Here is a 25,669-nt window from a genome sequence, read left to right as displayed (position 1 = left end):
TTGTAGTACTATGTACGCCAGGTAGTGCACGTAAAATAAAATATTTGGGGAATACACAGTGCTTACCCCAATTAGTAAAGATTAAGCACAGGACTTTTAAAAGATCCAAAGTGACTTAGGAGCATAAGGGAATGTCCTTAGTGGGACTTTTTATGATGATGTAAGTAACTTAGATGATTTTGAAATTTCCAGCCAAAGTATAAGAAGTTAAAAATAATAGAAAACAATGCAGACATACATAGCCCCTCTAAATTCACCGAGAAATTACCTTTGTAATTCAGTTCCTCATCCTCTGAATTGAACCAGAAGTCTCTGCTGCTCCCTGAAAAGAAAATGTAGAGTATGGGAGTCCTGACTAAATTAGTAAAATACATCTCTTTATTAACTTCGGGTTTTTTAATGTCCTAGAACATTAACAAACTGAAACATAAAAAGTGGGGGGAAATGTACAAGATACTACATGTACCCAAGGTTGTGGAAAATAAATGTATTGCATTGAGATAGTGAGCTTGAAGACTTCATTGTTATGGATATACATGAGCAGAATTTAAGTTGCACATACAATCTTGACTTTGTTATTCCCAGACTTTTGAATATTTAAGCACGAAAACTTAACTTTCTTTCTCCATATTTTGTAGTATGGAATTCAAAGTTCTTTCTCACTTACCGAAGATGTAAAGCATATATTACCCATGCAACTGATGTGCATTGTATTTTTCTTTAAATCTCCCAATTCAAGGAAATATTATGGACAGTTTCTTCTAATTGAATAGTCTAGCTAACCGGAAGTAGAGGGTTGCTTGTGAATTCTTATTATAGTAAACATTTTCTGATTTTTGTGTTCTTTTTCAGTTTGTTTTCTTTGTTGTCTAAAAAACACAACAAAGTTTTGGAGCAAGCCACGCAAACCTTGAGAGGTTCCCTCAGTTCAGATGACTCTCCACTTCCTGATTACGTGAGTATTGAATTTAATGTTTTAGTGAACTTCTCAAAATAGAAGCAGCAACATCCCTAAATCTGCAAAAGGTTATCAAAGTGTGTGACAATGAGGCAACCACCAACACCAAAATATAGGAACCTCTCAAAATGACATCATGTCTGAAACTTAGTAAGAAAATGAAAAATATACTTACAAATGGCAAAACAAACCACAGCTATTCAAAGCTAAGAAACCTTCCATAGCCTGTCAGCTTGCAATTTTCAAGACAGTTGCAATCAGATACATTTGGGCGATGTAGTTAAAACCATACTTGGAAAAAAAAAAACTCTTTGGCATCTACCAATATTTTAAAAGACCTAAAATATTATGCAGATCTGCTCTTGAAACAAACAGTAATACATCTTTGAAACAGCAGTGCCCAATATATGAATGAAGTTGTAGACCAAACTGGTGTTTTCTGAACATGCGTACACATACACTTCTAAGGATGGCTTCTCATCTGGTCTAAGCCAATATCTGCAGATGGGACAACAATTTGTAAATTGATTGTATGACTGTCAGAAAACTTCTTGTTTACTATACTGTTAATTTATACGACAAAGAAACTTCTTCCCGAGTCTTAAATGGTATTATATATACATTCTTTTCAAATGTCACTGGTTTATATTGGTTTACATTGTTGCATTTTATTTTATAAATCTGTGCAAAAATGTTTTTCCTAATTTATAAATTACTATGTGTTTGATCATGGAAATATAACCATATTTTACCTTGAGTTTTAGTAAGTGTTTCAGGAAACCAAACTCTGAGGGATTACAAACTGTACAACTCCATCTTCACATAGTTCAAGCTTTTAAAAGATCTTTTAGAAGATCTTTTATTATTATTATTATTTATTATTATTATTTGCATTATCTTAGAACCTAGGAGCTCCAGTCATGGACCAAAAAAACCGTAGTCCCTGCCCTACAAACCCTAAGTATAAGACAAGAGACAACTGATGAATACAGACAGACTAATAGGGGAATACAAGGAAACAACATTGGTCAGCACGATAGGCTGTGGTCTCAACACACTAGCTAATATCTATTAAATCTATTACTTTTTATCTAACAGGTTATATTTTGGGGGCTCAAAATGGTTAATTTAACTAGCAACATCGCTTGACTTGCATATCCTGTCCAGAGTTGTTTATATGCAATACACAAACAATGCCATTTTGCTATTCAAAAGCAGAGTGCTGGCTAAGGTTATTGAATAAACAATCATCAGCATTTTTTCCTATTTAGTCTTGCCACCTGTGATGCCATATTTCAGAGTAACTTCTTACAACACCAGTGATTTTATACTCTCTGATTTATGTCTGTTGTGCTTTTGAGAAGTAACACTCTAATCTTTAACATATCAACTGATTTGTAACTCAAAACATGGTGTTAAACAAACAAAACAAAAAGTCACCTCTTAACATAAGGAAAGAACCATATCATGTGTTTTATTAAAAGAGAATATAACATAAGTCTAAAAGCTCTTTCAGTTGGGTAAGCATGGACAACCAGATGTCCTTTAGACTTTGCAAGGGTCTCAATGGGTTGGTGCTCTTCATATGTGGTACTCTTTCCTTTGGGTCAGTTCTGAACCCATGTCCCAGTGTGCTGTAAGGGGGCACTACACTGCTAGAGGTGCCATTTTAAACCATTCCGGAGCACTCATCGTTACACATCTCAGATAATTTTTCATAGGGGTAATTAACCTCAGTGCCTTGTCAAATTCCAACTTTGGGCAGTAAAGCTCTACATGTTCAAAGGCCTCTTTCAGTTACAGGAGTCTTCATGGCCCATCCTAAAATCTTGAATAGAGTTGCTTTGACTGATTTCAGCCCAGAAGTGGCTGTGTTTCAAGTGGCAGTGGCACAATCAATCTCTAGCTATCAAACCTATCTCACTGAAATTTGCTGGCCTTGAAATAGCTAATGTATGTAAAGCACTTTGAGATATTTGAATGAAAATCTGTATAGAAGGACAAAATATTTTAACGCTTGCACACATTCTTAAGCAATGAATGATAGCTGTAATGGCCTAATCTGGTTGCCTGGAAGGTGCTAACTGTGCCGTCATGGAAAAAGGTGCTGATTTTAAGAAGAGACCCCTGGAATTCTGTCCATCCCCCCCCTCCGCCCCAGATAGGGGGAAAGGGATGGTTATGTTTGGGGGCCTGGGGGATTACATCTAGTTTTTAAGATTAAAGATCTTTTTTATCTTTAGAATTCTCCCCCATGTCTTATGAAATAGTTAATTTTAGGTAGAAGTTGAAAAACTCACTAAGGAACAAAATTTAAATTAAAAAATAATTTTTTATTCTAATAAGTTGACATGCATCACTTGTGCATATTCAGTGAACATTTAGTCATGTTGGTTTTGTTCAGTGTCTACATTAATTTTAACGGCAATTATATGCAAAACTGGGATGGGGGCTTATGGCAGCAGGTGCTTTACTTGCTGCTTACTAGTATTTGGCCTTAGATGTTGAGTGGCAAGTTGAAGGCCTTTTGGAGCAGACTTCTGGAAGTGCCCAACACCCATCATTGGGGTCAGACTTCCAGAAGTTCTCAGCACTCAGAGGTAGCTAGCTGCTGAATTCTTTTGAAAATCTACTCCTTTATTTTCACACTAGCCAACTACCAGCACTGAGAATTTAAGCCACCGATCTTCTAGTTGGCTAGGTTATCCACGAACAGCCAAGGTAAATTGGTAACTGGCCACATGGGGAAACTTCTGTAACTCAGTTGAGTTTAAAATTTGACATTTATATTTGGGAGGTAGAAAATAAGTGGATGTTTCCCAAAGTGAACCCTAGAAATACATCCTTGTACACATACCAATTAGGTGCTGGAGTTCTAAATTGTCCCATCTTTGGCGATGTCGCCTAAATGTCATTTCAAAGGCAATTAAAAGCTCGTCAGTGGCCTGAAGTACCCTCTAGCAATTAAACCTCTGGCTTATTTATATAGTATTTGGAAATCCCTCAAATGAAAGGTGCTGTAGAAGTACAAAATATTATTTTTTTCATCCCACAAGATCTATAGAGTAGCTACACAGTTGCTCAATACATACTTTTACTAAACATTTATTTCTTGGACACATTTTAAAGTCAGTCTCAAGAAATTCCTAGTGTTTTAGAGCACTCTGGTGCCATATGTTGAAGGTCATGTGACCAAATCATATGAACTGTGCAAGAAAGTTCCTTTGCAACGCATCTTTCATATGGGGGGCATATGACCCCATCTTTGAAAATACAAAAATGCTCTCATGATCCATCCGCCAAAGCATAGTCCAAAATGTGACGTTTCTGCATTAGTTAAGGGCTAGAATTGATCTACTTTTATAGTCAATAAGGAAAGTTTAAACAATATGAGCAAAGTAAGCTCTGCATTTTGAGCCCAGTAGCAAAGCCTGATGGATTTGTGAGAACTGCTGATCAGAGCTGAATTTTTCCTGGCCAATTCCCAGTCTAGTGAATTATTTCTTACCTGCTGTGCAGAGCTAATGTTATTTAGAAGCCCAGGATTCTACAAATGTCACTGCATTTCCTCCTCCTTTGTTAATAATCTAAATAAAACTTTGTAATTGCTTGATGAGATGTTTCTCTCTTTCTATTCTTTTTCTTTCTCAGCTTGTGCTCTATAATGGCGGTAAATGAAGTCCACTATTTAGATTCTTCTTTGATTTATCCTTGATTTATATGGTAAATAGAAAGCAGCTGTCTATTTAAGCATCTAATTCTTGAAACCCTTAGGCCCCTCAAGCATCATCTGGAAATAATGTAGCTTGTAAAACAAAGCTAAGAAGAAAAAGCAATGTTTGTTTTATGTGGGATGAATGACTTCAGTTGGGGTCCTTCTAATTCGGCCATTATGAGGGTTATTAAAAAGCAGTATTACAAAAGTGGTTTCAACAAAAAGAATTTTTTGTAACTTCTATCTTGTTATTACAGTTGATTATAGTCAAAGCTGAAAGTACTTTATTAATAGTCCTTCATTTCAGTTCCGCCAACTGAGAACCAAAGGATCTGTAATCTTGCTCTCTTATATATGGGTGGATGTTAAATGGTTCCCTTATTTCATTTAATTCCTTAAAACAAATAGTGTGTTAGAAGTCAAATCTACATATTTGTCTTGTATGTCTTGGGATCTGAAAAGTCTAGCTGAAAGAAGGTCTCTGAACAGAAATATTATTAACTATCTTTTAAACAAGGTGAAAACATAGAAAGCTACATGTTTTATTCAGGATTTAATGACATTGCTGTTGATAAAAAATGACTGTACATAAGAATTAAACAAGCTTTATCTTCGGTATGTGTGATTTAATCTCAGTTTTGTTAAACTGCTGAAGCAAAGTTAATGCTCTATAATATAAATTATTTCACCCTGCCATGCCACCATATCTCCTGTCCTGTCCTTATCCTTTAGGAATACATTTCTGTGAATACAGAATACATCAGAATTGCGTCTGATGAAGTGGGCATTCACCCACGAAAGCTTATGCTCCAATACTTCTGTTAGTCTTAAAGGTGCCACAGGACCCTCTGTTGCTTATTTCTGTGATGTTCTCTCAGCTGTGATCTCTTTAGACAATCACTTGATCTGTTAGCTGAGATCACCAACAGTAATACCAATTGAGGTGGTGGTTTTTGTGACCTGGACAAATGAGGAGTTAATCTGTCTACCAAACTGCCAACATATGAGAATTTCAGTCACTCAATCTGCACAATGTAAAAACTGTAACTAAGAGATCGTAATGTTTTGGCACCATGTAAAGTCTTATATGCTTACATAGGTACAACCTATAGGCAGCAGCTGCACCTAACAAAAGTTTGGTTATAGAGCTATATTAAGGTAGAACAGACTTTACAGCATCTAAAGAAGAACTGCATCATAATTGGCAATAAGCATTTCTTGCAAAGGTGAGCTGCCTATCATTAAATGACTAGATTGATTAATGAGAAATAGAACTAAGACGACAATCTTCTGTGCTACCATCTGGTAACTTTAGTAGTGTTTTAGAAGTGAAACTAAACCAGTTAGCCATCCAGCTACTAAGATAAAGTTAATAATGTCTAAACCAGTGGTGGGCAACATGCAGCCCTCCAGGATAATAAATGAGACGGTTTGTTTACATTGACCGTCCGCAGGCATGGCTGCCCGCAGCTCCCAGTGCCCGCGGTTTGTCGTTCATGGCCAATGGGATCTGCGGGAAGTGGTGGCCAGCACGTCCCTAAGGCCCACACCACTTCCTGCGGCTCCAATTGGCCGGGAACGGCGAACCATGGCCACTGGGAGCTGGGGGCGGCAGTGCCTGCGGATGGTCAGTGAAAACAAACTGTCTCGCAGCCCGCCAGTGAATTATCCTGACGGGCCGCAGGTTGCCCACCGCTGGTCTAGACAGTAGTCTGTCGATATACTGTCTAGCAGTAGTTACACATAGTGACTGTGTATTGCATTAGAGTTCCTTAATTGTATCCTTTATTAGGCTAGCAGTAGAAGTTGTTATTTTTTGCTGAACGAGAAAAGGCTTCTCATCATTGTGCAGTATATGCCAAATATATACAAAATTATAAAAAAGAAAGTAATCTTCCTGGCATAGTGTTTACTCAAGAGTCATATTTAAAATCTATTGTTTAGCCCTGTTCTTTCCATTGAATTTCTATCGGCTTCTTTCCAGAATTATTTTCCTGTATAGTTTCTTCCATTTTTACTTGTCAAGGTTCCTACTTAATTTAAGCTTTTCAGGGTTTGATTTACCAAAATGATAGTATTTAGTTACATAATGTTAATGAATGAATAGCATTGTTTAGTATTCACTTACTCCTAAATGTTTGAGTCCTTGAATTTTAGACCTTTTTGTGGCTGCACTTAATAAGCTTTTCTACTATAATTATGAAATAAAATGATTTGTTTCAGTAAGTTATTATTGGAAGTTGCAGTACATAAAACAATATCAGATATTTGTGATATTTTTTAACTTGGCAATGTCTGTTTAAGGTATGCAAAATCTAGCAATTTAGGCTCCCTCTAATGTGATGGTTACCCAGTTTTGCACTAAATTATTCCTAAATTCTAAGGCCAGAAGGGACCACTGTGATCATCTAGTCTGAGCTCCTGTGTAGCACAAGCCATGTAACTTCCCCAAAATAATTCCTAGAGAATATATTTTAGAAAAATATCCAATCTTTACTTTAAAATTGTCAACAATGTCCCTTGGTAAATTGTTCCAATGGTTAATTTACCCTCGCTGTCAAAAATTTACACTTTATTTTTAGTCTGAATTTGTCTAGCTTCAACTTCCAGCTGTTGGGTTGTGTTATACCTGTCTCTGCTAGATTAAAGAGCCCATTATTAAATAATTGTTCCACATGTAGGTACTTATAGACAGTAATCAAGTCACTCCTTAATCTTCTCTTTGTTAACCTAAATAGATTGAGCTCCTTGAGTCTACAAGTATATGTCATATTTTCTAATCCTCCCAGTTTACCAAGCAATGCAGATTGCTCTGAATCAGTGACCTGTCCTCTTCATTATTTACCATTCCCCCAATTTTTGTGTCATCTGCAAACTTTATCAGTCATGATTTTATTTTTCTTCCAGGTCATTGATAAAAAATATTAAATAGAATAGGGCCAAGAACCGATGCCGGTGGAACCCCACTGGAAACAAACCTGCTCAATGACAATTCCCCATTTACAGTTACATTTTGAGACCTATCAGTTAGTCATTTCTTAATCCATTTAATTTGTGCCAAGTTAATTTTATATCATTTTAGCTTTTTAATCAAAATGTGTGATATCAAATCTAACACGTTGCAGAAGTCTAAGTATATTACATCAACACTATTACCTTTATCAGCCAGTCTTGCAAGTTCATCAAAAAAACATATCAAGTTAGTATGATGGGATCTATTTTCCATAAATACAAGTTGATTTGCATGCATTACATTACCTTCCTTTAGTTCTTCCTTAATTGAGTCCTGTATCAGCTACTCTATTTTCTTGCCCAGGATTAATGTCAGGCCAACAGGCCTATAATTACCTGGGTCATCACATTTACCCTTTTTAAAATTGGCACAACATTAGCTTTCTTCCAGTCTTCTGGAGCTTCCCAAATGCTCCAAGACTTATTGAAAATCAATATTAATGGTCCAGTGACCTCTCAACCAGCTCTTTTAAAACTCTTGGATGCAAGTTATTTGGACCTACTGCTTTAAAAATGTCTAACTTCAGATAGTTCCTGTTTAACATCCTCCAGAGATACTAGTGGAATGGAGGGAGTCTTATCATCACCATATGATGAGACTATATCACGTTTTTTCCGCCAATACAGAGTAGAAATATTTATTCCAAATTTCTGCCTTTTCTGTAGTATTATTGATAAGTCTACCATTTCCGTCTAGTAATGGACTAATATCATTGTCAGGATTCTTTTTGTTCCTAATATATTTTAAAACCGCCTTCTTATTGTCCTTTAATGTGCTAGCCATAGATTTCTCCGTGTGTCCCTTGTCAATTTTCTACAGTTCCTAACTTCAGATTTATATTCTTTACTATCAACTTCCCCTTTCTTCCATTTGTTGTATATTATTTTTTTAATTTGTACAGCTGCCTTCATTTCCCCCTAAACCAGATGTTTTTTTTAACCAGCATGACCTTCTTCCTCAATTGTAGAATTGTGGCTTTTGGGGTATCTAGTAAGGTGTCCTTAAATGATTCCCAATTATCATTCACATTTTTCTGATTAAATTTTTCCTGCCATCTGATTTGGCTCGTAATTGTTTTCAGCTTTGTGAAATTGGCCTTTTGAAAGTGCCAAGTATATAAATTACTGGTCTGTCCTTCATTGTGCTTGCACATTATAAGTAGGATCAAGTCATGATCACTTGTACTTAAGCTACCACTTATTTTTAGTTCTGTGATCAGTTCGAGGTGGAAGTCAAATTCAAACAGCTTAATGGGCCAAATCAGAGGTCCTGGATAATCTCCATCCAAGAATATTAAAGGAACTGATGCCTGAAATTGCAAACCCAATAGCAAGTATTCTTAATGAATCTGTAAACTTGGGGGTGGTACCCCATGACTGGAGAATCGTTAATATGGTACCTTTTTTTTAAAGAAATGAAAAAAGTGGTCTGTTAAACTACAGGCCCATTAGTTTGACCTCAACTGTATGCAATGTCTTGGAACAAATTTTGAAAGAAAAAGTAGTTAAGGACATCGAGATAACCAACAATTGGGATAAAATACAACATGCCACCAGATCAACCTAATCTCTTTGAGAAGATAACCAATTTTCTACACAAAGGAAATGCAGTGGATCTAATCTACATCGATTTCAGTAAGGCATTTGATACAGTTCCCCATGGGAAACTATTAGTTAAATTGGAGAAGCTGGGGATCAATATGGGAATTGAAAGGTGGGCAAGGAACTGGTTAAAGAGGAGACTACAGTAGGTCATACTGAAAGGTGAATTGTCAGGCTTGAGGGAGGTCAGTAGTGGAGTTCGACAAGGATAGGTCTTGGGACAAAGCTTATTCAACATTTTCATTAATGATCATGGCGCAAAAGTGGGAGTGTGCTAATAAAATTTGCAGATGACACAAAATGGAGAGGTATTGCTGATACGGAGGAGGATCAGAATATCATACAAGAAGCTTTGGATGACCTTTAAAACTGGAATAATAGAAATGGGATGAAATTTAATAGTGCAAAGTGCAAGGTAATGCACTTAAAGACTAATAAGAATTTTTGCTGTAAACTTGGGACATATAAATTGGAAGTGACAAAGGAGAGGAAAGACTTGGGTGTACTGGGCGATCACAGGATGACTATGAGCCATTGATGTGATGCGACCATGAAAAAAGGATAATGCAGTCCTAGGATGCATCAGGCAAGGTATTTCCATTAGAGATAAGGAGGTGTTAGTACCATTATGCAAGGCACTGGTGAGACCTCATCTGGAATACTGTGCAATTCTGGTCTCCCATGCTTAAGAAAGATGAATTCAAACTGGAACTGGTGCAGAGAAGGTCATCTAGGATGATCAGAGGAATGGAAAACCTACCTTACAAGAGGAGACTTAAGGAGCTTCGCTTGTTTAGCCTAACCAAATGAAGACTGAAGGGAAATATGATTGCTCTCTATAAATACATTAGTGAGATAAACACAAGGGAGGGAGAGGAGTAATTTAAGTTAAGGGCCAATGTTGGCACAAGAACAAATGGATATAAACCGCCATCAACAAGATTAGGCTTGAAATTACATGAAGGTTTCTAACCATCAGAGGAGTGAAGTTCTGGAACGGCTTTTCAAGGGGACAAAAATTCTAACTTTTCAGGACTGAGTTTGATAAGTTTATGGAGGGGATAGTATGATGAGATTGCCTACAATGGCATGTGACCCTGTTGCAACTGCTAGTAGCAAATATCTCCGTCAGCCAGATATGGGGCAATAGATGGGGAGGACTCTAAGGTACTACTGTGAATTTTTTCCCAGGTCTCAGGTCCCAGGTCTGACTGGTGGGTCTCACTGATCGTTGTATTATGGGGTAGGAAAAGAATTTTCCCCCAGGTCAGGTTAGTAGAGACCCTGGTGGATTTTGCCTTCCTCTGCAGCATGGGACAAAGGTCACTTGCTGGTTTGAAGTAAATGGTGGATTCTCTATAACTTGAAATCTTTAAATCATGGTTTGAGGACTTCAGTAACTCAGCCAGTGTATTACAGGAGTGGGTGGGTGAGGTTCTGTGGCCTGCGATGTACAGGAAGTCAAACTAGAGGATCGCAATTGTCTCTTCTGGCCTTAAAGTCTATAAGTTCCTCTTTACCGATTAAGACAAGGTTTAATTATAGAATTCTCCTGTGTTGGCTGCAACACTTTTTGACTTAGGAAATTGTCATCTATAATGTTTAGAAATTCGAAGGATGTTATAGTACTGGCTGCATGAAACCTCCAGCATATGTCACTCAAATTGAAGTCCTCCATTATCCTGCAGGTATACATAGGTGCATAAGGAGCTGGTCATTCTGTTCCCAAGTGTGATTTGGTGATCTGTAGCAGACATCAAGCCCCGTCTTGTGCTTTATCTATTAGGACATTGATCCATAAGCATTCAGGATCGTTTTCTTGTGAGTTATCAGTGACTCGGAAACAGGTAATGCCATTTTTGACATAGAGTGCCACTTCCTCTCCCCTTTTGCCCACTCGATCCTTCCTAAATAGGTAACTTATAACCATTGATCTTAACATTCCAATCATGCAAATCATACCAGCAGGTTTCAATAATACCAACTAGCTAGAATTTCTGCTCATAAATGAGCAATTCCAATTCCTCTTGTTCGTTACCCAGGCTCCTAACATTGGTGTATAAGCAGTTCAGGTATTTCTTCTCTTTGTGTCCTTTGGTTCCTTGATTAATTTTGTTCGCTGCATTTCGATTTTGTATTGAGTGCTTGTATTTTCCCTCTTTTTACCCTCTCTTTAGCTATTAGTTTAATCCCCTTCTGACTATTCTGGTTGCTGTCTGGATCTTGACAACCCTACACTGTTGGCTTATAAATGGAATTGCCATTTAACATCAGACTCTTTTTAGGGTGCTCTTCCCTCCACTGTGAATGCTGAGCTGCAGGCTATAAATATATTTTCTAAGTATTACTCATCCTCTCCCCCAGATGAATTATGTTTTAGCATGAGAGAAAATTACTCCTACCTAATCCCACAATTTTCATATAATCAAAAGGTAGCAATTTTTGGGTAGACTTGAATAACAGTCTAACTTAAGAGCCAAAATGAGCTCCTTTATTAAGTAAGTGCCAAACCACTGAGGGATAGCTCAGTGGTTTGAGCATTGGCCCGCTAAACCCAGGGTTGTGAGTTCAATCCTTGAGGGGGCCATTTAGGGATCTGGGGCAAAAAAATTGGTCCTTCTAGTGAAGGCAGGGGATTGGACTTGATGACTTTACAAGGTCCCTTCCAGTTCTATGAGATAAGTATATCTCCATATATTATATTATATTATATTATATTATATTATATTATATTTATATTTATATTTATTAATTCTGCAGTTCCTTCTGAATTCTTACTCAGAACCTCCCTTTGAATCCATTTGGAGTCTTTACTAAGTAAAGACTGCATGATTTACCCCTAAACAAAAAGAACAAATTAACCTAAAATTATGTGACAAAATGCTGGTACGGTTCAAACTGTTTAAACTACTGATTATTTGTACAGAAGACTGTAGTATGTTTTCTTTGGGTATTTTTTTGTTTGTTTTTTGTTTTTTGCAGTTGCTTTTCACATTGTTTTTTGTTTAGTAACAAGTTTGTAGTTGAAGGATTTTTGGACAATTTTAAGTTCAAGAAAATACTTTTGGTGTATAACACGAGGAATTTCATGAAAGTCTAATGTGTCATATGATTTATGTTTCATTTACTAGTTATATCTTATGTTATCTAGAAATTGAATTGTTTGCAAACCAGGCATCAGGTTTAAAGTTATTTTAGCATCTACATTTGCTTTAAAGATATTCTGTGTAGTAGGAATGTTTCATGACCTTCTGGTCAAAAGAGCTGCATCCTTTGGATTTATGAGGCATGAAAATAAACTTCAAGAAATGGTGAGAACAATTAGCAATAGCAATTAGATTTACATCTCAAAAGATGCTCTCCATAGACTACATATATAATATTAATACCCATTGAAGTATAAAGATGCAATAACTCTACAATTATTTGAAGAGACTTAAATACTAAATTTGTATGTGTTGTTTTCCATTGAAATGTGGTTATTATTGTTCCTCAGATTTCATTGTCATAATTCTGGAGTAAAAGGTATAGAAGATTTTTACTTTTATTTACACTCAAAAGAACTATATTGGGGAAGCAATTCATGTGAACATAATTAAAGGTGAAAGTGATTAGTTAGCTAAATAAATTGTGGAATAATTTCTTTAGAAACTACTGAGTGCTCTCATATTGAACCCCCAAAAAACCCATTAAAAGGTACGTTTTTGTGCACTGCCTTACACATCAATATTATAGTTGCCTGGGTTTAAAAAAGTGGATTTAGAACACTGATGCAGTCCAGTGTTTAAAAAACCCAAGATGATTCTGTTTAAACTCTTGATAGAAGACACCACCATTGTTGGGGAAGAGAATCTTCATAGGCCTTCTCTTTGTAAACACAATTTACTGCTGGCTTGCAAGTGAAGGTGCTGACCTTTGTTAATAAGCCTCTGACTTAATTAATTTCTGTTAGTAAAGAATTTTGAATTCCTTGGATACAAATGCTAAACAAGTATTCATGTTCATGTTCCCCAACAAGCTTGTTCCTCATTTTTACTTGTTGATTGGCCTTTGACAAGTTTCCCCACTGCCATCCAAGAGTAGTAATAGACCTATAGATGAAAGCATCAGTGTAGGAGAGTCTGAATGCAACAGCCAGTAGTACAGTATATGCTGTTGGTTGAGAATATTTTAATTGTCTGTGGTGTGACCTATTCCTCAGGCTGACTGGGTTGCTCCGGACATTTTCTAAAAGGTTGATTAGTCTGTGTGGAGTTGAGCTTTATCAAGGATCCATGGGGTAGTGAGAAATTCTGTATTCAGAAGTTCTCCAAAATAGGGCTAAGTGTTTGCAGGAGTAGTTCCTAATTCTTCCAACGTTTCTGGAAAGAGTGAGATTATTTTTGTAGCCTCTGTATACTGCATCAGTTTAGTAAAACAGAGTGTTAACAGTCATAAAGCAGAGTTTGGAACAAAAAAAATAACCTTTAGAAAGCCCAGAGTATGTTTCCTTATTCTACAGATGTTTAAATATTTCTCTTTATAAACATACAAAGATAGGGGGAGGGGAAGTAGGTGACAGAGACACTGAAAGGAATATATATTAGCTTTTTCAAGCTTTTGTTAAAATAAATTCTTAAAAATTTGAAATATTTTATGTTATCTTTTCTATATGAGATGGTGAAATTTCATAGCACAAAAGACCTGGCCTCTTTATTTCTAATTACTCTTAGCTTTCCTTTAATCCCTATTTTATGACATATAGTGACTAACCAATAGGGTCTTTGAACTCTTCTAGTTGGATGACTGGCATTTTTAAACAATATCTGTATGCATTGAAAAGGAGTTATACTGTTGTGTAAGGAAAGTAAAACAAGTTCTCTGGCGTTTCCTTCACTATCGAGTTGTATTATGGGGCGTGGTTTGGCTGGAAGTTGTGTGCAATGGAGAGACCTCTCTCTAGAAAAAGTGGCCAGAAATAGAAAATAAGAAAGAGCTGCAGGTAAATGAGAGTTAGTAACATAGAGACAGAAAATATTCTGTGGTAGACTGGACGCTTAGGGCATGGATAAAAGAATATATAAAGCCTTTCACCTCTGGGTTGCTTGTTCAAATCCAGCCCAGGTTGGAAGTGACCAGAAGTTACAATCTGATGACCATTTGATGGCCAACATGAAAATATTTGGTCTGACACCAAACATGCCCACATCACAAAAACCACCAGCATCACAACTGGCACTAACTGGCAAAACTCTGTTGCTAGGCATTTACACTATTTAAGCCATACAAGGGATCTGATTGCCATGTTAGCTGTCTAAGCAGAGATGCCAAGGATTCACTGGGACATGGAAGCTGTCCCACTCTTACTGTCCCCACTCACTCTTAAAGCTGGTCTCTCCATTTGAAGATTTCAGTGCTCAGGCACAAGAATGGTGGGCATGGTATAAATATTTGTAGGGATGGGAGAGATGTATTGGTTTGGTAAATTATAGTTCTTTTTCCAGTAGGGCCCAGCAGAGCTATGCACTGTACAAACAGCACGGTAAGAGACATAAGGAAAACGTGCACTGCTCTCCGTGAAGGAGGTTTTGGTCTCGTATCTTCCAACAGCAATCAATTTATCAAAATTTGGGAGAGCAGGGGGTAGAAACTAAACCCAACATGTAAGATATTTTGCTGGAATTATTCAGCTGTTCTTTTATATTTTTTCCTGGCCTCTTTTAAAAAAAAAAAAAAAAATCACCATTCCTTAAACTCTGTCACAGTTGGTAGGCCTGCAAATATATTCACCTTGATAGTAACCTGATATCTAGGTTGTTTGAGTGCCTGTGGGGGAAGGACTTTGTGTGTGAAAATATTTTTTAAACTCTGAGGTTCACAGTAGGTTGGATGTCCTAAAAAATAAAATAAAAGTAAGAATACTTGTAAACTCATTGGTTCTAAGGTGTTTTTTTTTTTTTTTAATGGTACCCATCACTGTAGTATCTAAGTACTATCATCACAGTGAGTGCCCATGCACTGGTTTGTTCGGTTTTTACTGGTAGTCAAATAGTTGTTTGCATGTAACTTTATAAAATTTCAATCCAAGCAGTAATCTGTTTAAAAAAATGTAAAGGTTTCATTTGAGGCTACAGGAAACATGGTCCATCACTGCACATTCTTATCCCTTGGAGCAACATTGCACGCCATCCCATTGAGAGCTATTAGTAGTGCTTCTCACATGAACGTCTGGTGGTAGTAGGATTTGCAGCATTACATGTGAACTATAGTTAATGTATCAGAGGGGTAGCCATGTTAGTCTGAATCTGAAGAAGTGAGGTTCTTACCCACGAAAGCTTATGCTCCCAATACTTCTGTTAGTCTTAAAGGTGCCACAGGACCCTCTGTTGCTTTTTATAGTTAATGTGTAAATGCTAGACTTGCTTGAAGTGTGAATGGCCAAGGGAGCAGGTATTAGAGGAGGACTATGGCCAAGGTTTGAGACAGAGGGAGGGAAGTGTACTTAAGGGATCAGGCAAAATGGAAAAGTTTGAAAGAATAAAGGAGGGGAGAAGAAAGGGGAAGGAAGAGGAAAATGGAGAAGCTAGGCAGAAATACAGGAAGACAAAACATCCCACCAAAGCCAGGTACTGTTGTCAGTTACAAAGAAGCCCCGCTGCTTCAAGTGGAAAGCCAAATAATTTATTGGAAAGTGGCTCACCCAACAGAGGATGAAATCACCTGACCCACAGGACAATATGAAGAAACAGAAAATGGGACATTTTAAAAAAACGTGTTTCTCTATTTTTAGTCATCTGTGGACATTGTCTTCCTTTGACAAACCCCCGAAAAGAACCCTACCAATATACTCATGTAAGAATTTACAGAGAGGACCATTTTTAGGAGAAGCTAATCTTCATTCCGACTGCCCTTCTTAATGATACAGTTTGCCCAAACATTATTGCAAGGACATGCTTCAGTTCTGTTAGTTTGCTCATTAAATTCTATCACATTTTTCATTTCTTTATGGTTTTATGTTCTAACTGAGGTATTAGAATAAGTTGTGCATTTCATGTGCTCAGTTCTTGTAAATATGAATTCTTCTGCAAAATGAATTATTGCAAATACAGCAACTACTGAGCAACCCTGAAATGGGGACAAAGTAATGATTTTAAACGATTCTTTTGGAACTGGATAATAATTATAAATGTCCCAGAATGACTGCAAGCACATAAATGTGATGCTCTGCATTCATAAGAATAACTAGAATCCCAAGCTGGAATTTTCAAATCCCACTGAAATTCCATGGGAGTTGGATACATAATTTCTTTAGGCTCCTTTAAAGTCCCAGGCCGAATTTTAAAATAGTGCTTTACCTTTTCAAAATGCTACAAATACTATAAATTGTTCCTCACATCACCCCCATAAGGTAGGTAAATATTATTGCCCTCTTTTTAACTATGGGGAAAGTGAAGCATCATATTTGATAAGTATTATGTAATTAGACTGAATTGGGATGTATATACCCATTGGGCCAGAGTTAAGGTTGCGATTTCAACCTTTAATTTCTCATTTCCTGGCTTTTGAGTGTTTTATCATGCAACTTAAATGTTTCCTCAACTTCATTTTTTTGCGTGTAATTATAAATAACTATTCATTGTCTCATTAATTCTTAAGTTGCCTGAGACTTCATAAAAGCACAAATATCGTTTTCTAAAGCTAAAAAAAATAAAAGGAGAAAGGATTTCAAAAGATGATTGGCCTGATTCTCACTTTTTTACACTGGTTTTATGCTGTGAAACTTCAGGTATAAAACCAATGGAACAAAGTGGAGACTCAGGTCCAAGATCTTTTAAAACATGCATAAAGAGAATAGACTTTATTTTACCTCAAGTAATTTAATACTGTCATATTCTTCTCCCCTGAACCTTTGGGAGTTGTATGTGATTGACCGACTACTGGTAATGCTACTACAAAAACAGAGTCGAGGCAAATACGATTTTTATTACCCTTCAGATATGTTACTGGAATGTAGTGGAGCTTTTCCAGAATTGCTGCTGTTCATATTTAGACTTGAGCTGAAGCTTAGAGAGCTGTAGACTTCTATTGAAGTCTATGACATCTATTTCAAAGACACCCTGTTTTACTGCATTTCTTTGATTGATGCAAATCTGGGATAGAGTGTACAGAATCTGTTCCACATGAGCACGTCTGTGTATGTTAACCCACACATCAGAACTTAGAGAATCTCTTCTTTGCTCTCAAAAAAAAGTAAATCTCCCTCTCTCCTACAGAACTGGATACAAATTAAAGTCTTTCCAGTTATATTTCCAAACCTTTATTACAATAGCAATTATTTTCTGCATTATAGGTAAACACTAAAGTTTAAATTGCAGTTGCGTAGGGCGTGGCTTTGAGTTGCTCACCAGCAACCTACCTCCACCCTGTAAAAAAAAAATTTTTTTTTCATATAATCACCCACTGTTGCCAGCACTTGCCTGGAGAAAAACAAAAACTATTGACTAAGTAATTGTGAGTTTTCCCATTCCCACACTGTTCTTTCAACTTGCTGTGTATCAAAACCATGGAGAGACTCACCTTACATTGCCCTGGGAAAAAGCGTAATTGAATTTTCCTGAAATATAAAGTCCAGTTTTTCATCATAAAGTTATCATCTCACCTTGCTCTTGACTCCTATTATCTGTTAATTAAGGTTAATCAGAAAACTTAGCCTTGAGTTGTTGCTCTTAATTTGTAGGCAAATAATTATCACTGCTGACTGGATTTCTGTTTAAGGCAATTAAATGATGCCAGTAAGGATGTCCAGTATATATGGTCTACCTCTCTGCTCTCTCATACAAACACCATTCTGCTATCCTACCTATATTTCCCCCCCAATATTTAATTAAAATTATCTTCATTTAAATAAAGTTATTGTCATATCAATTAAGTGCAACAAAATACATCATGTACTGCTTAGAATAAGTTTCATACCCAAAATAGGTGATTCTTCAGAAATATTCTAAGATATTTTGTTGCACTTAATTGATATGACAATAACTTAATTTAAATGAAGAGAATTTTAATTAAATATTGGGGGGGGGGGAATGTCAGTTAAGACTATATAGTGCAGAATCAATATAAAGATCTCATTTTTTCATCCTGGCAAATAGGGATATAATGGAACTGACATTTGAAAGCTGTTCTTATATCCTGCCTTTTGGAATCATATTGTGAAAAGTCCATTTTTCAGTATCATTTAATAATGCTGTCTGATGTGTGCTCCCAGTGCATTAGGCAGGAAGTTGAGTAGCGTCATCAGCTCCTGTGTTTATCAGAAATCATGCAGTGCTCTTATCCAGTGTCTAGGGGAATGCACTATGAAAGAAAAAAAAAAAAAGGAATGTAGTAAAAGACAACATTTAATCTAAAAGTTGCCCTGCTCATTTGGCTTGCCTGCTATCAGCTCTCAAAAGTCTGTCTCCTGTCTCCTTCCTGTTTGCACTTTCCTTAATCTATGAAGAGGTTCTTGAAGTTTCTTTTTGTTGTTGTTTATGTTGCTTTTATTTTTTTATATAAATAAAAACCAGTCTCTGCCTTGATAGATTAGTGGATGATGATGAAAACTGTAATTAGCAGTAGGCCCATTTTAAAGAGGAAATAAGATATAGAAATAAAACCACTTTGGCGATTCTTTTAAAACGCTTTACCTATACGCACTTTAGGCTGCAAACCACTTCAAAGGCCAATATTGCCGTTTTGCTTCACAGTACAGTATGTTTCTAACATCTGTATCTGTCCAACTGTATTTTCTAAATATTTAATAACACTTAACATATGGCAGTGTGAATGCCAATAGCTCTCACAAAGTGTTGCACTGCTGAATTAACTTTCTGACCATGTTGTGGTTCCTCAGTTTATTAGAAGAAATAAAAGCACCTCTCATGATTTAGCTTCAGTTGCAGGGTAAAATGATGGCTGTAAAGTAGCATATTCTTGCTGTTACAGTCTGGGAGTCTTGTACCATAATTCCTATCAAGTGCTTATTATGTGGACCTGTACTCCTTGTAGTGCATTGCTAATATTTACAGAAACTGCACCTTCATTCAAAAGCTTTCTTGTGTATCCACTGCACCTCCCATGTGAAATGCAACTGGCTAAATTATAGTTCTGTTTTCAATCTTGTTTAATATTTTCAGGAGGCCTTTTATCAGAAGTTAATTGTGACGTGTTCAGTCACAGAGATCCCCTTGGGACTGTCACCTGATGTGCTGAAATTACCTCTGAGCCCGTTTTCCCTGCCAGCTTGGGACTTCCAGAACCCTGTTTTGCTGAGCCAGACATGCTAGCCTGCTGCAAACACAGATCCAGGGTCTGGTCCACGCCCCCAAAGCTGCAGGTTACTTGTCTCCAGTACCCAGACACCCAGCTCCCAATGGGATCCAAACCCCAAATAAATCCGTTTTACTCTGTATAAAGCTTATACAGGGTAAATTAATGAATTGTCAGCCCTCTATAACACTGATAGAGAGATATGCACACTGTTTGCTCCCCCGGGTATTAATCACTTACTCTGGGTTTATTAATAAACAAAAGTGATTTTATTAAGTATAAAAAGTAGAATTTAAGTGGTTTCAAGTAATAACAGACAGAACAAAGTAAGTCACAAAGGAAAATAAGACAAAACATGCAATTCTTCTTCGAGTGATTGTTCACGTCCATTACACATTAGGTGTGTGCGCGCCGCGTGCACGAACGTCGGAAACTTTTCCCCTCAGCGGCTCCCATCGGGCCGGCAGGGTCCCCCCTCCCGCCAGAGCGGCGCCCCGCCCTAGCGTATATATATCCCTGCGGGCCCGACCCTCCCTCAGTTCCTTCTTACCGTCCGTGGCGACGTTGGAACAACTCTGTCTCTCGTCTGAGAGTGTCCCTTAGCGTAGTAATTAGTGTTATCTTTACAGTTATCAGTTCTTTAGTAGCTAGTGTTAAGCTTAGCAGTTATCAGTTCTTTAGAAAGACTTAAACTTCTTTGTGTTAGGTGTTTGGTCAACCCCGGCACCGGCCCAGGGTGGCGGGGCATGCCGCAAGCCCAAGGCTTCAAGGCTTGTGCCACGTGCCGCAAGCCTGTGCCATTAAGCGATCCACACGACTCGTGTCTCCGTTGCCTGGGGGAAGCACACCAAAAGGAGCGCTGCAAGATCTGTAAGGCTTTCAAGCCCAGGACTAAGAAAGAGAGAGACTTTCGCCTTAAGCAGCTGCTCATGGAGACGGCGTTACAGCCCTCCACTTCGACGGCACCGTCAACCTCGGTGCGGAGTGCCCCGGCATCGGTCCGTGATCCGGCGCCGGCGGGGCACCCTAAGCCCACGGCACCGACTCAGCGGGAACGCCTCCGGCACCGGTCGTCTTCGCCGGCAAAATCGAAGGGCCAACCCAAGGCCCGAGGACGTTCCCCGCATAAGAGGGTAGCGCCCGCGAAGACCTCAAGTGCGCCTAAGGCCGTTGCGGCCCCAGCACAGATCCCGGTGACAGTGGCTCCGGCGCCGAAAGGCCCGTCGAGCCCCGGGATAGGCGCGTCGAGTGAGGAGGAAGGGCTGAAGGAGCTTTTGGAACAGCCCTCCACCCCGGACACATTTGAGGCAGCAAAGGACCTCATTGAATTGTCCGCTGAGGGCCCCCTCCAAGCCAAGGACAATCCGCCAAGACTGCCATCCAGAGGCAAGCCGGCAATGGTGCGCCCATCACGGTCACCATCTCGGCACCGTTCACGGCGCCGGTCCCGGTCGAGCTCCGCCTCGGTGGACTCCCGGCTTCCCTCCGCGCAGAGAGCCGCACAGCCGTCGGGCCTCAATAAGCGCCCGGCACCGACCCAGCAGCCCTGCTCAAGTAGGCACCGGGACGTGTCAGTTACGCGATCCCCAAGACCGACCACCCGCAGTCGTTCCCAGTCCCGAGGTCACCGGTACCGATCCAGGTCCAGGTCGGCAAGACGCTACTCCCGGTCCCGGTCACGGAGGCACTACTCTCCGACCCCGGACTGGCACCGTTCCATGGCACCGCCGTGGCCTTCCAGATCGCCGTCCGTGGTTTCGGATGCAGACTCGGGCCGGTCCAATAGATATGCCCACAGGGCACAGGCCAGTAGGGAACACGAAGCCACTTGGCATCCACAATGGGGCCAGCCAGGACAATGGCCATTCTGGACCCCTTGGGCCTACCATCAGCAAGGCCCCCCATCCAGGACCTCGAGATCTGGCCCCTCGGGACACCGGTCCCGCTCTCCGCAGTGGCGCCCTCCCTCTCGCAAGGAGGCCACGGTCTCCAGACCGCCGGAGCGAGAAAGGGCAGACTCGGCACCGAGCCCGGCACCGTCTCAGACCCACGTCATAGAGCGGTCTCCAGAGGAGCGCCCAGCCGATGAGGAGTTGCAGGAGGAGGAAGACGCGCAAAAGGCCCTGACCTCTTCCTCCTCGCCAGACGAAGCCGTGGCGGGCACAACAGTGTCCGGCCCTCCCCCGATTGACCATCGGGCGCACCAGGAACTGCTCCGCCGAGTAGCCCTCAATCTGGGGTTGCAGGCGGAGGAGACGGTAGAGCAGGAGGACCCCATGGTCGACATTCTAAGCCTGGAGGGCCCCTCCAGGATCACACTCCCGCTCATAAAAACGGTCCAGTCCAACTACAAAACAGTATGGCAAACACCGGCCTCCAGTGCACCAACTGCGAAAGGCGTGGAGAGGAAATACTTCGCCCCATCTAAAGGGTTCGACTTCCTCTTCTCTCACCCAACACCCTGTTCGCTGGTCGTCGCTGCGGTCAACGAACGAGAGCGACATGGCCAGCAAGCCCCGGCCCCCAAGGCCAAGGAGGCAAAACACTTGGACTTATTTGGGAGAAAGGTCTACTCGTCCGGGGGCCTCCAGTTGAGGATCGCTAACCAGCAAGCGATTCTGAACAGACACAACTTCAATTCTTGGGCATCAGTCTCCAAGTTTAAGGAATCCCTGCCTCAGGGCTCACAACCTGAGTTTGCGGCTATAGTAGACGAAGGGAAGGTGGTAGCCAAAACCTCTCTACAGGCCTTCCTTGACTCCGCGGACGCAGCTGCTAGGACAATCGCGTCAGGAGTGGTAATGAGACGCTCGACATGGCTACAGGCTTCCGGCCTTCCCCCGGAGGTGCAAAACACCCTCCAAGACCTTCCGTTCGAGGGGTCAGGCTTGTTTTCGGACCAGACGGATGCCAGACTACATAGCCTCAAAGACTCTCGAGCTACCCTCAAGTCGTTGGGAATGCATACCCCAGTGACACAGAGGAAACCCTTTAAGCCCCAACCGCCTCAGAGGCAGTACCACCCTCGTCCTAGACAGGAACCGTACCGCAGAAGGGGCAGGGATAACAGGCGTAGACGTAACAACACGCCTAACCAGGGCCAGAATCATGGCCAAGGCAAGCCGCAGCCGGGAAACAAGCAAGGGTTTTGAAGCTGCGATCGAGGACAGCGTACCAAACTCTATTCCGGATCCCCCTCTATGTTTCAGGGACCGCCTGTCCCATTTTTACCGTGCTTGGTCACATATAACATCGGACCGCTGGGTCCTGCGCACGGTGGAGGCGGGCTACACCCTTCAGTTCTCCTCACCCCCTCCCTCCCTTCCCCCATCCCCGTCCCTCTTCAGGGACCCCTCTCACGAGCAACTCCTCATGCAGGAGGTGCGGACCCTCCTCACAGTAGGAGCAGTGGAAGAGGTTCCTCCGGACCTAAGGGGGAAAGGGTTCTACTCCAGATACTTCCTCATTCCCAAAGCAAAAGGGGGCCTCCGTCCCATTTTGGACCTACGCAGACTAAACAAATTTCTGGTCAAGGCACGTTTCCGTATGGTCTCCCTTGGTGCTATTATCCCATCCCTGGATCCGGGGGATTGGTACGCTGCCCTCGATATGAAAGATGCGTACTTTCACATCACCATCCGCCCGGCCCACCGGCGGTTCCTGCTCTTCACCATCAACCAACACCATTTTCAATTTACGGTCTTGCCCTTCGGCCTGACAACGGCCCCGCGAGTGTTCACGAAATGCATGTCCGTGGTGGCAGCTTTTCTTCGGAAAAGAAAGATGCGCGTATACCCGTACTTGGACAACTGGCTCCTTGTGGGCAGGTTGGAGGCCGAGGTCCGCTCCCACGTGACGCTGACACTACAGGTGTTCCGCAAGCTCGGTCTACTGGTCAGTGTGCCCAAGTCATCACTGATCCCCACGCAGAGACTGGACTTCATAGGGGCAGTCCTGGACTCGGTGGAGGCACGGGCAAGTCTTCCAGTATCGCGGTTCTTGGCCATTCAAAGGGTCGTAAGCTCCATCCAACAATTCCCCACGACCACGGCCAGATGCTGCATGCAACTCTTGGGGCACATGGCGGCCTGCACACATGTAGTCAGACATGCCCGCCTAAGACTCAGGCCATTACAGTTGTGGCTGGCCCAAACGTATCGCCCCAACAGAGACCCCTTAGACCTGGTAGTGACAATCCCAGCTCGGGTGTCGAACTCCCTCCGCTGGTGGCTCGATCGACAGCAGGTTTGCGAAGGGGTCCCTTTCACCACCCCGCAACCCACTCTGACGTTTGTAACAGACACGTCGGACCTGGGTTGGGGGGCGCACCTGGGGGACCTGCGGACCCAGGGCTTATGGTCCAGGGAAGAAAAGTTGCTTCACATCAATCTGAAGGAGTTACGGGCAGTTCGCCTCGCCTGCCAGACCTTTCACGCTACCATAGAAGGCCACAGCGTGTCAGTTCTGACGGACAACACTACCGCCATGTTCTACATAAACAAGCAGGGCGGGTCCCGTTCCTCTCCCCTCTGTCACGAGGCGCTCCTCCTATGGGACTTCTGCATAGCCCATTCAGTCCACCTACTCGCAACATATCTCCCGGGGGCTCAAAACGGGTTAGCAGACCGCCTCAGCCGGTCCTACCACATGCACGAGTGGACGTTGAGACAGGACGTCCTGCATTTAATCTTCCGGAGGTGGGGGTTTCCCCGGGTGGATCTCTTTGCCACCAAGAGCAACAGCCAGTGCCCTCAGTTTTGTTCATTCCAGAACCTCTGCCCGGGCTCGTTGGCAGATGCCTTCACGATTCCGTGGGGCGGGAGCCTGAGGTATGCCTTCCCTCCATTCCCGCTCATCCACAGGGTCCTCCTCAAGACCCGCAGGGACAAGGCGACAGTCATCCTCATCGCCCCGGCGTGGCCACGCCAGCACTGGTTCACGACCCTGCTGGAACTGTCCGTGACCACCCCGATCGCCCTCCCCTTCCATCGCGACCTCATCACACAAGACCGGGGTCGCCTACTCCACCCGAACCTACCGTCGCTACATCTCACGGCGTGGTATCTCTCTGGCTAAACGATACGGAGCACAGGTGCTCCCACCAGGTCCAGCAAATTCTCCTTGGTAGTAGGAAGCCCTCCACAAGGGCGACCTACCTTGCCAAATGGAAAAGGTTCTCCCACTGGTGTGAGCCTCATCACATACAGCCTCTGCAGGCCTCAGTCCCATCAATTCTGGACTACTTGCTACACCTCAAGCATCAAGGGCTCGCCCCCGCCTCAATTAAAGTGCATCTGCTTGCCATATCGGCGTTCCACCCTGGAGAGTTGGGGGTTTCGGTGTTCTCCAACCCCACAGTAGTCCAATTCCTCAAGGGGCTGGAGAGGGTGTTTCCCTACTCGCGCCCACCGGTCCCTGCGTGGAATCTCAACCAGGTCCTGACTAAACTCATGGGGCCGCCCTTTGAACCCCTAGCCTCTTGCTCCCTCATGCACCTCTCATGGAAGGTAGCGTTTCTCGTGGCCATCACATCGGCTAGGAGGGTATCGGAATTGAGAGCCCTCACTTCGGAGACTCCTTATACAGTTTTTTATAAGGATAAGGTGCAACTGAGGCCGCACCCTAAATTCCTTCCAAAGGTGGTCACGCATTTTCTTATGAGACAGGACATTTGTTTACCGGTGTTCTTCCCTAAGCCCCATACAGACCCAAGCCACCGCAGCCTACATACCCTCGATGTCCGTCGGGCCTTGGCATTTTATCTAGAACGGACCAGGCCATTCCGCAAATCGACTCAACTGTTTATTGCCATTGCGGAGTGAATGAGAGGCCAACCTATCTCGACGCAACGCTTGTCTGCATGGATTGTGCTTTGCATACGCACATGCTATGAGCTCGCCAACGTACCAGCCCCGGAGATCAGGGCTCACTCAACTAGGGCCCAAGCGTCCTCGGCGGCTTTCTTGGCGCAGGTTCCACTCCAGGAAATCTGTAAAGCGGCCACCTGGTCGTCGGTGCATACATTCACAGCCCACTACGCGATCCATCATCAGACCAGAGAGGACGCGGTGGTCGGCAGGGCTGTGCTTCAA

At 41.7% G+C, this 25,669-nt stretch overlaps 1 protein-coding gene across 3 annotated transcripts in view; it reads left to right on the top strand.

Annotated features, from left to right (window-relative positions):
* Window positions 1–25,669, top strand: part of DYM (dymeclin) — a 348,564-nt gene that overhangs the window by 259,352 nt on the left and 63,543 nt on the right. For all 3 annotated transcript variants that reach the window (XM_065405941.1, XM_065405940.1, XM_065405937.1), the window contains one exon: window positions 853–955. In XM_065405941.1, coding sequence (XP_065262013.1) covers window positions 853–955 — 103 coding nt within the window. The remainder of the gene's footprint in view (window positions 1–852; window positions 956–25,669) is intronic.

This window comes from Emys orbicularis, chromosome 6 (assembly GCF_028017835.1).
Source record: "Emys orbicularis isolate rEmyOrb1 chromosome 6, rEmyOrb1.hap1, whole genome shotgun sequence".
Taxonomy (NCBI): Eukaryota; Metazoa; Chordata; order Testudines; family Emydidae; genus Emys; species Emys orbicularis.
The sequence above is the reverse complement of the archived record's forward strand: the minus strand, read 5'-3'. Positions and strand labels throughout refer to the sequence as shown.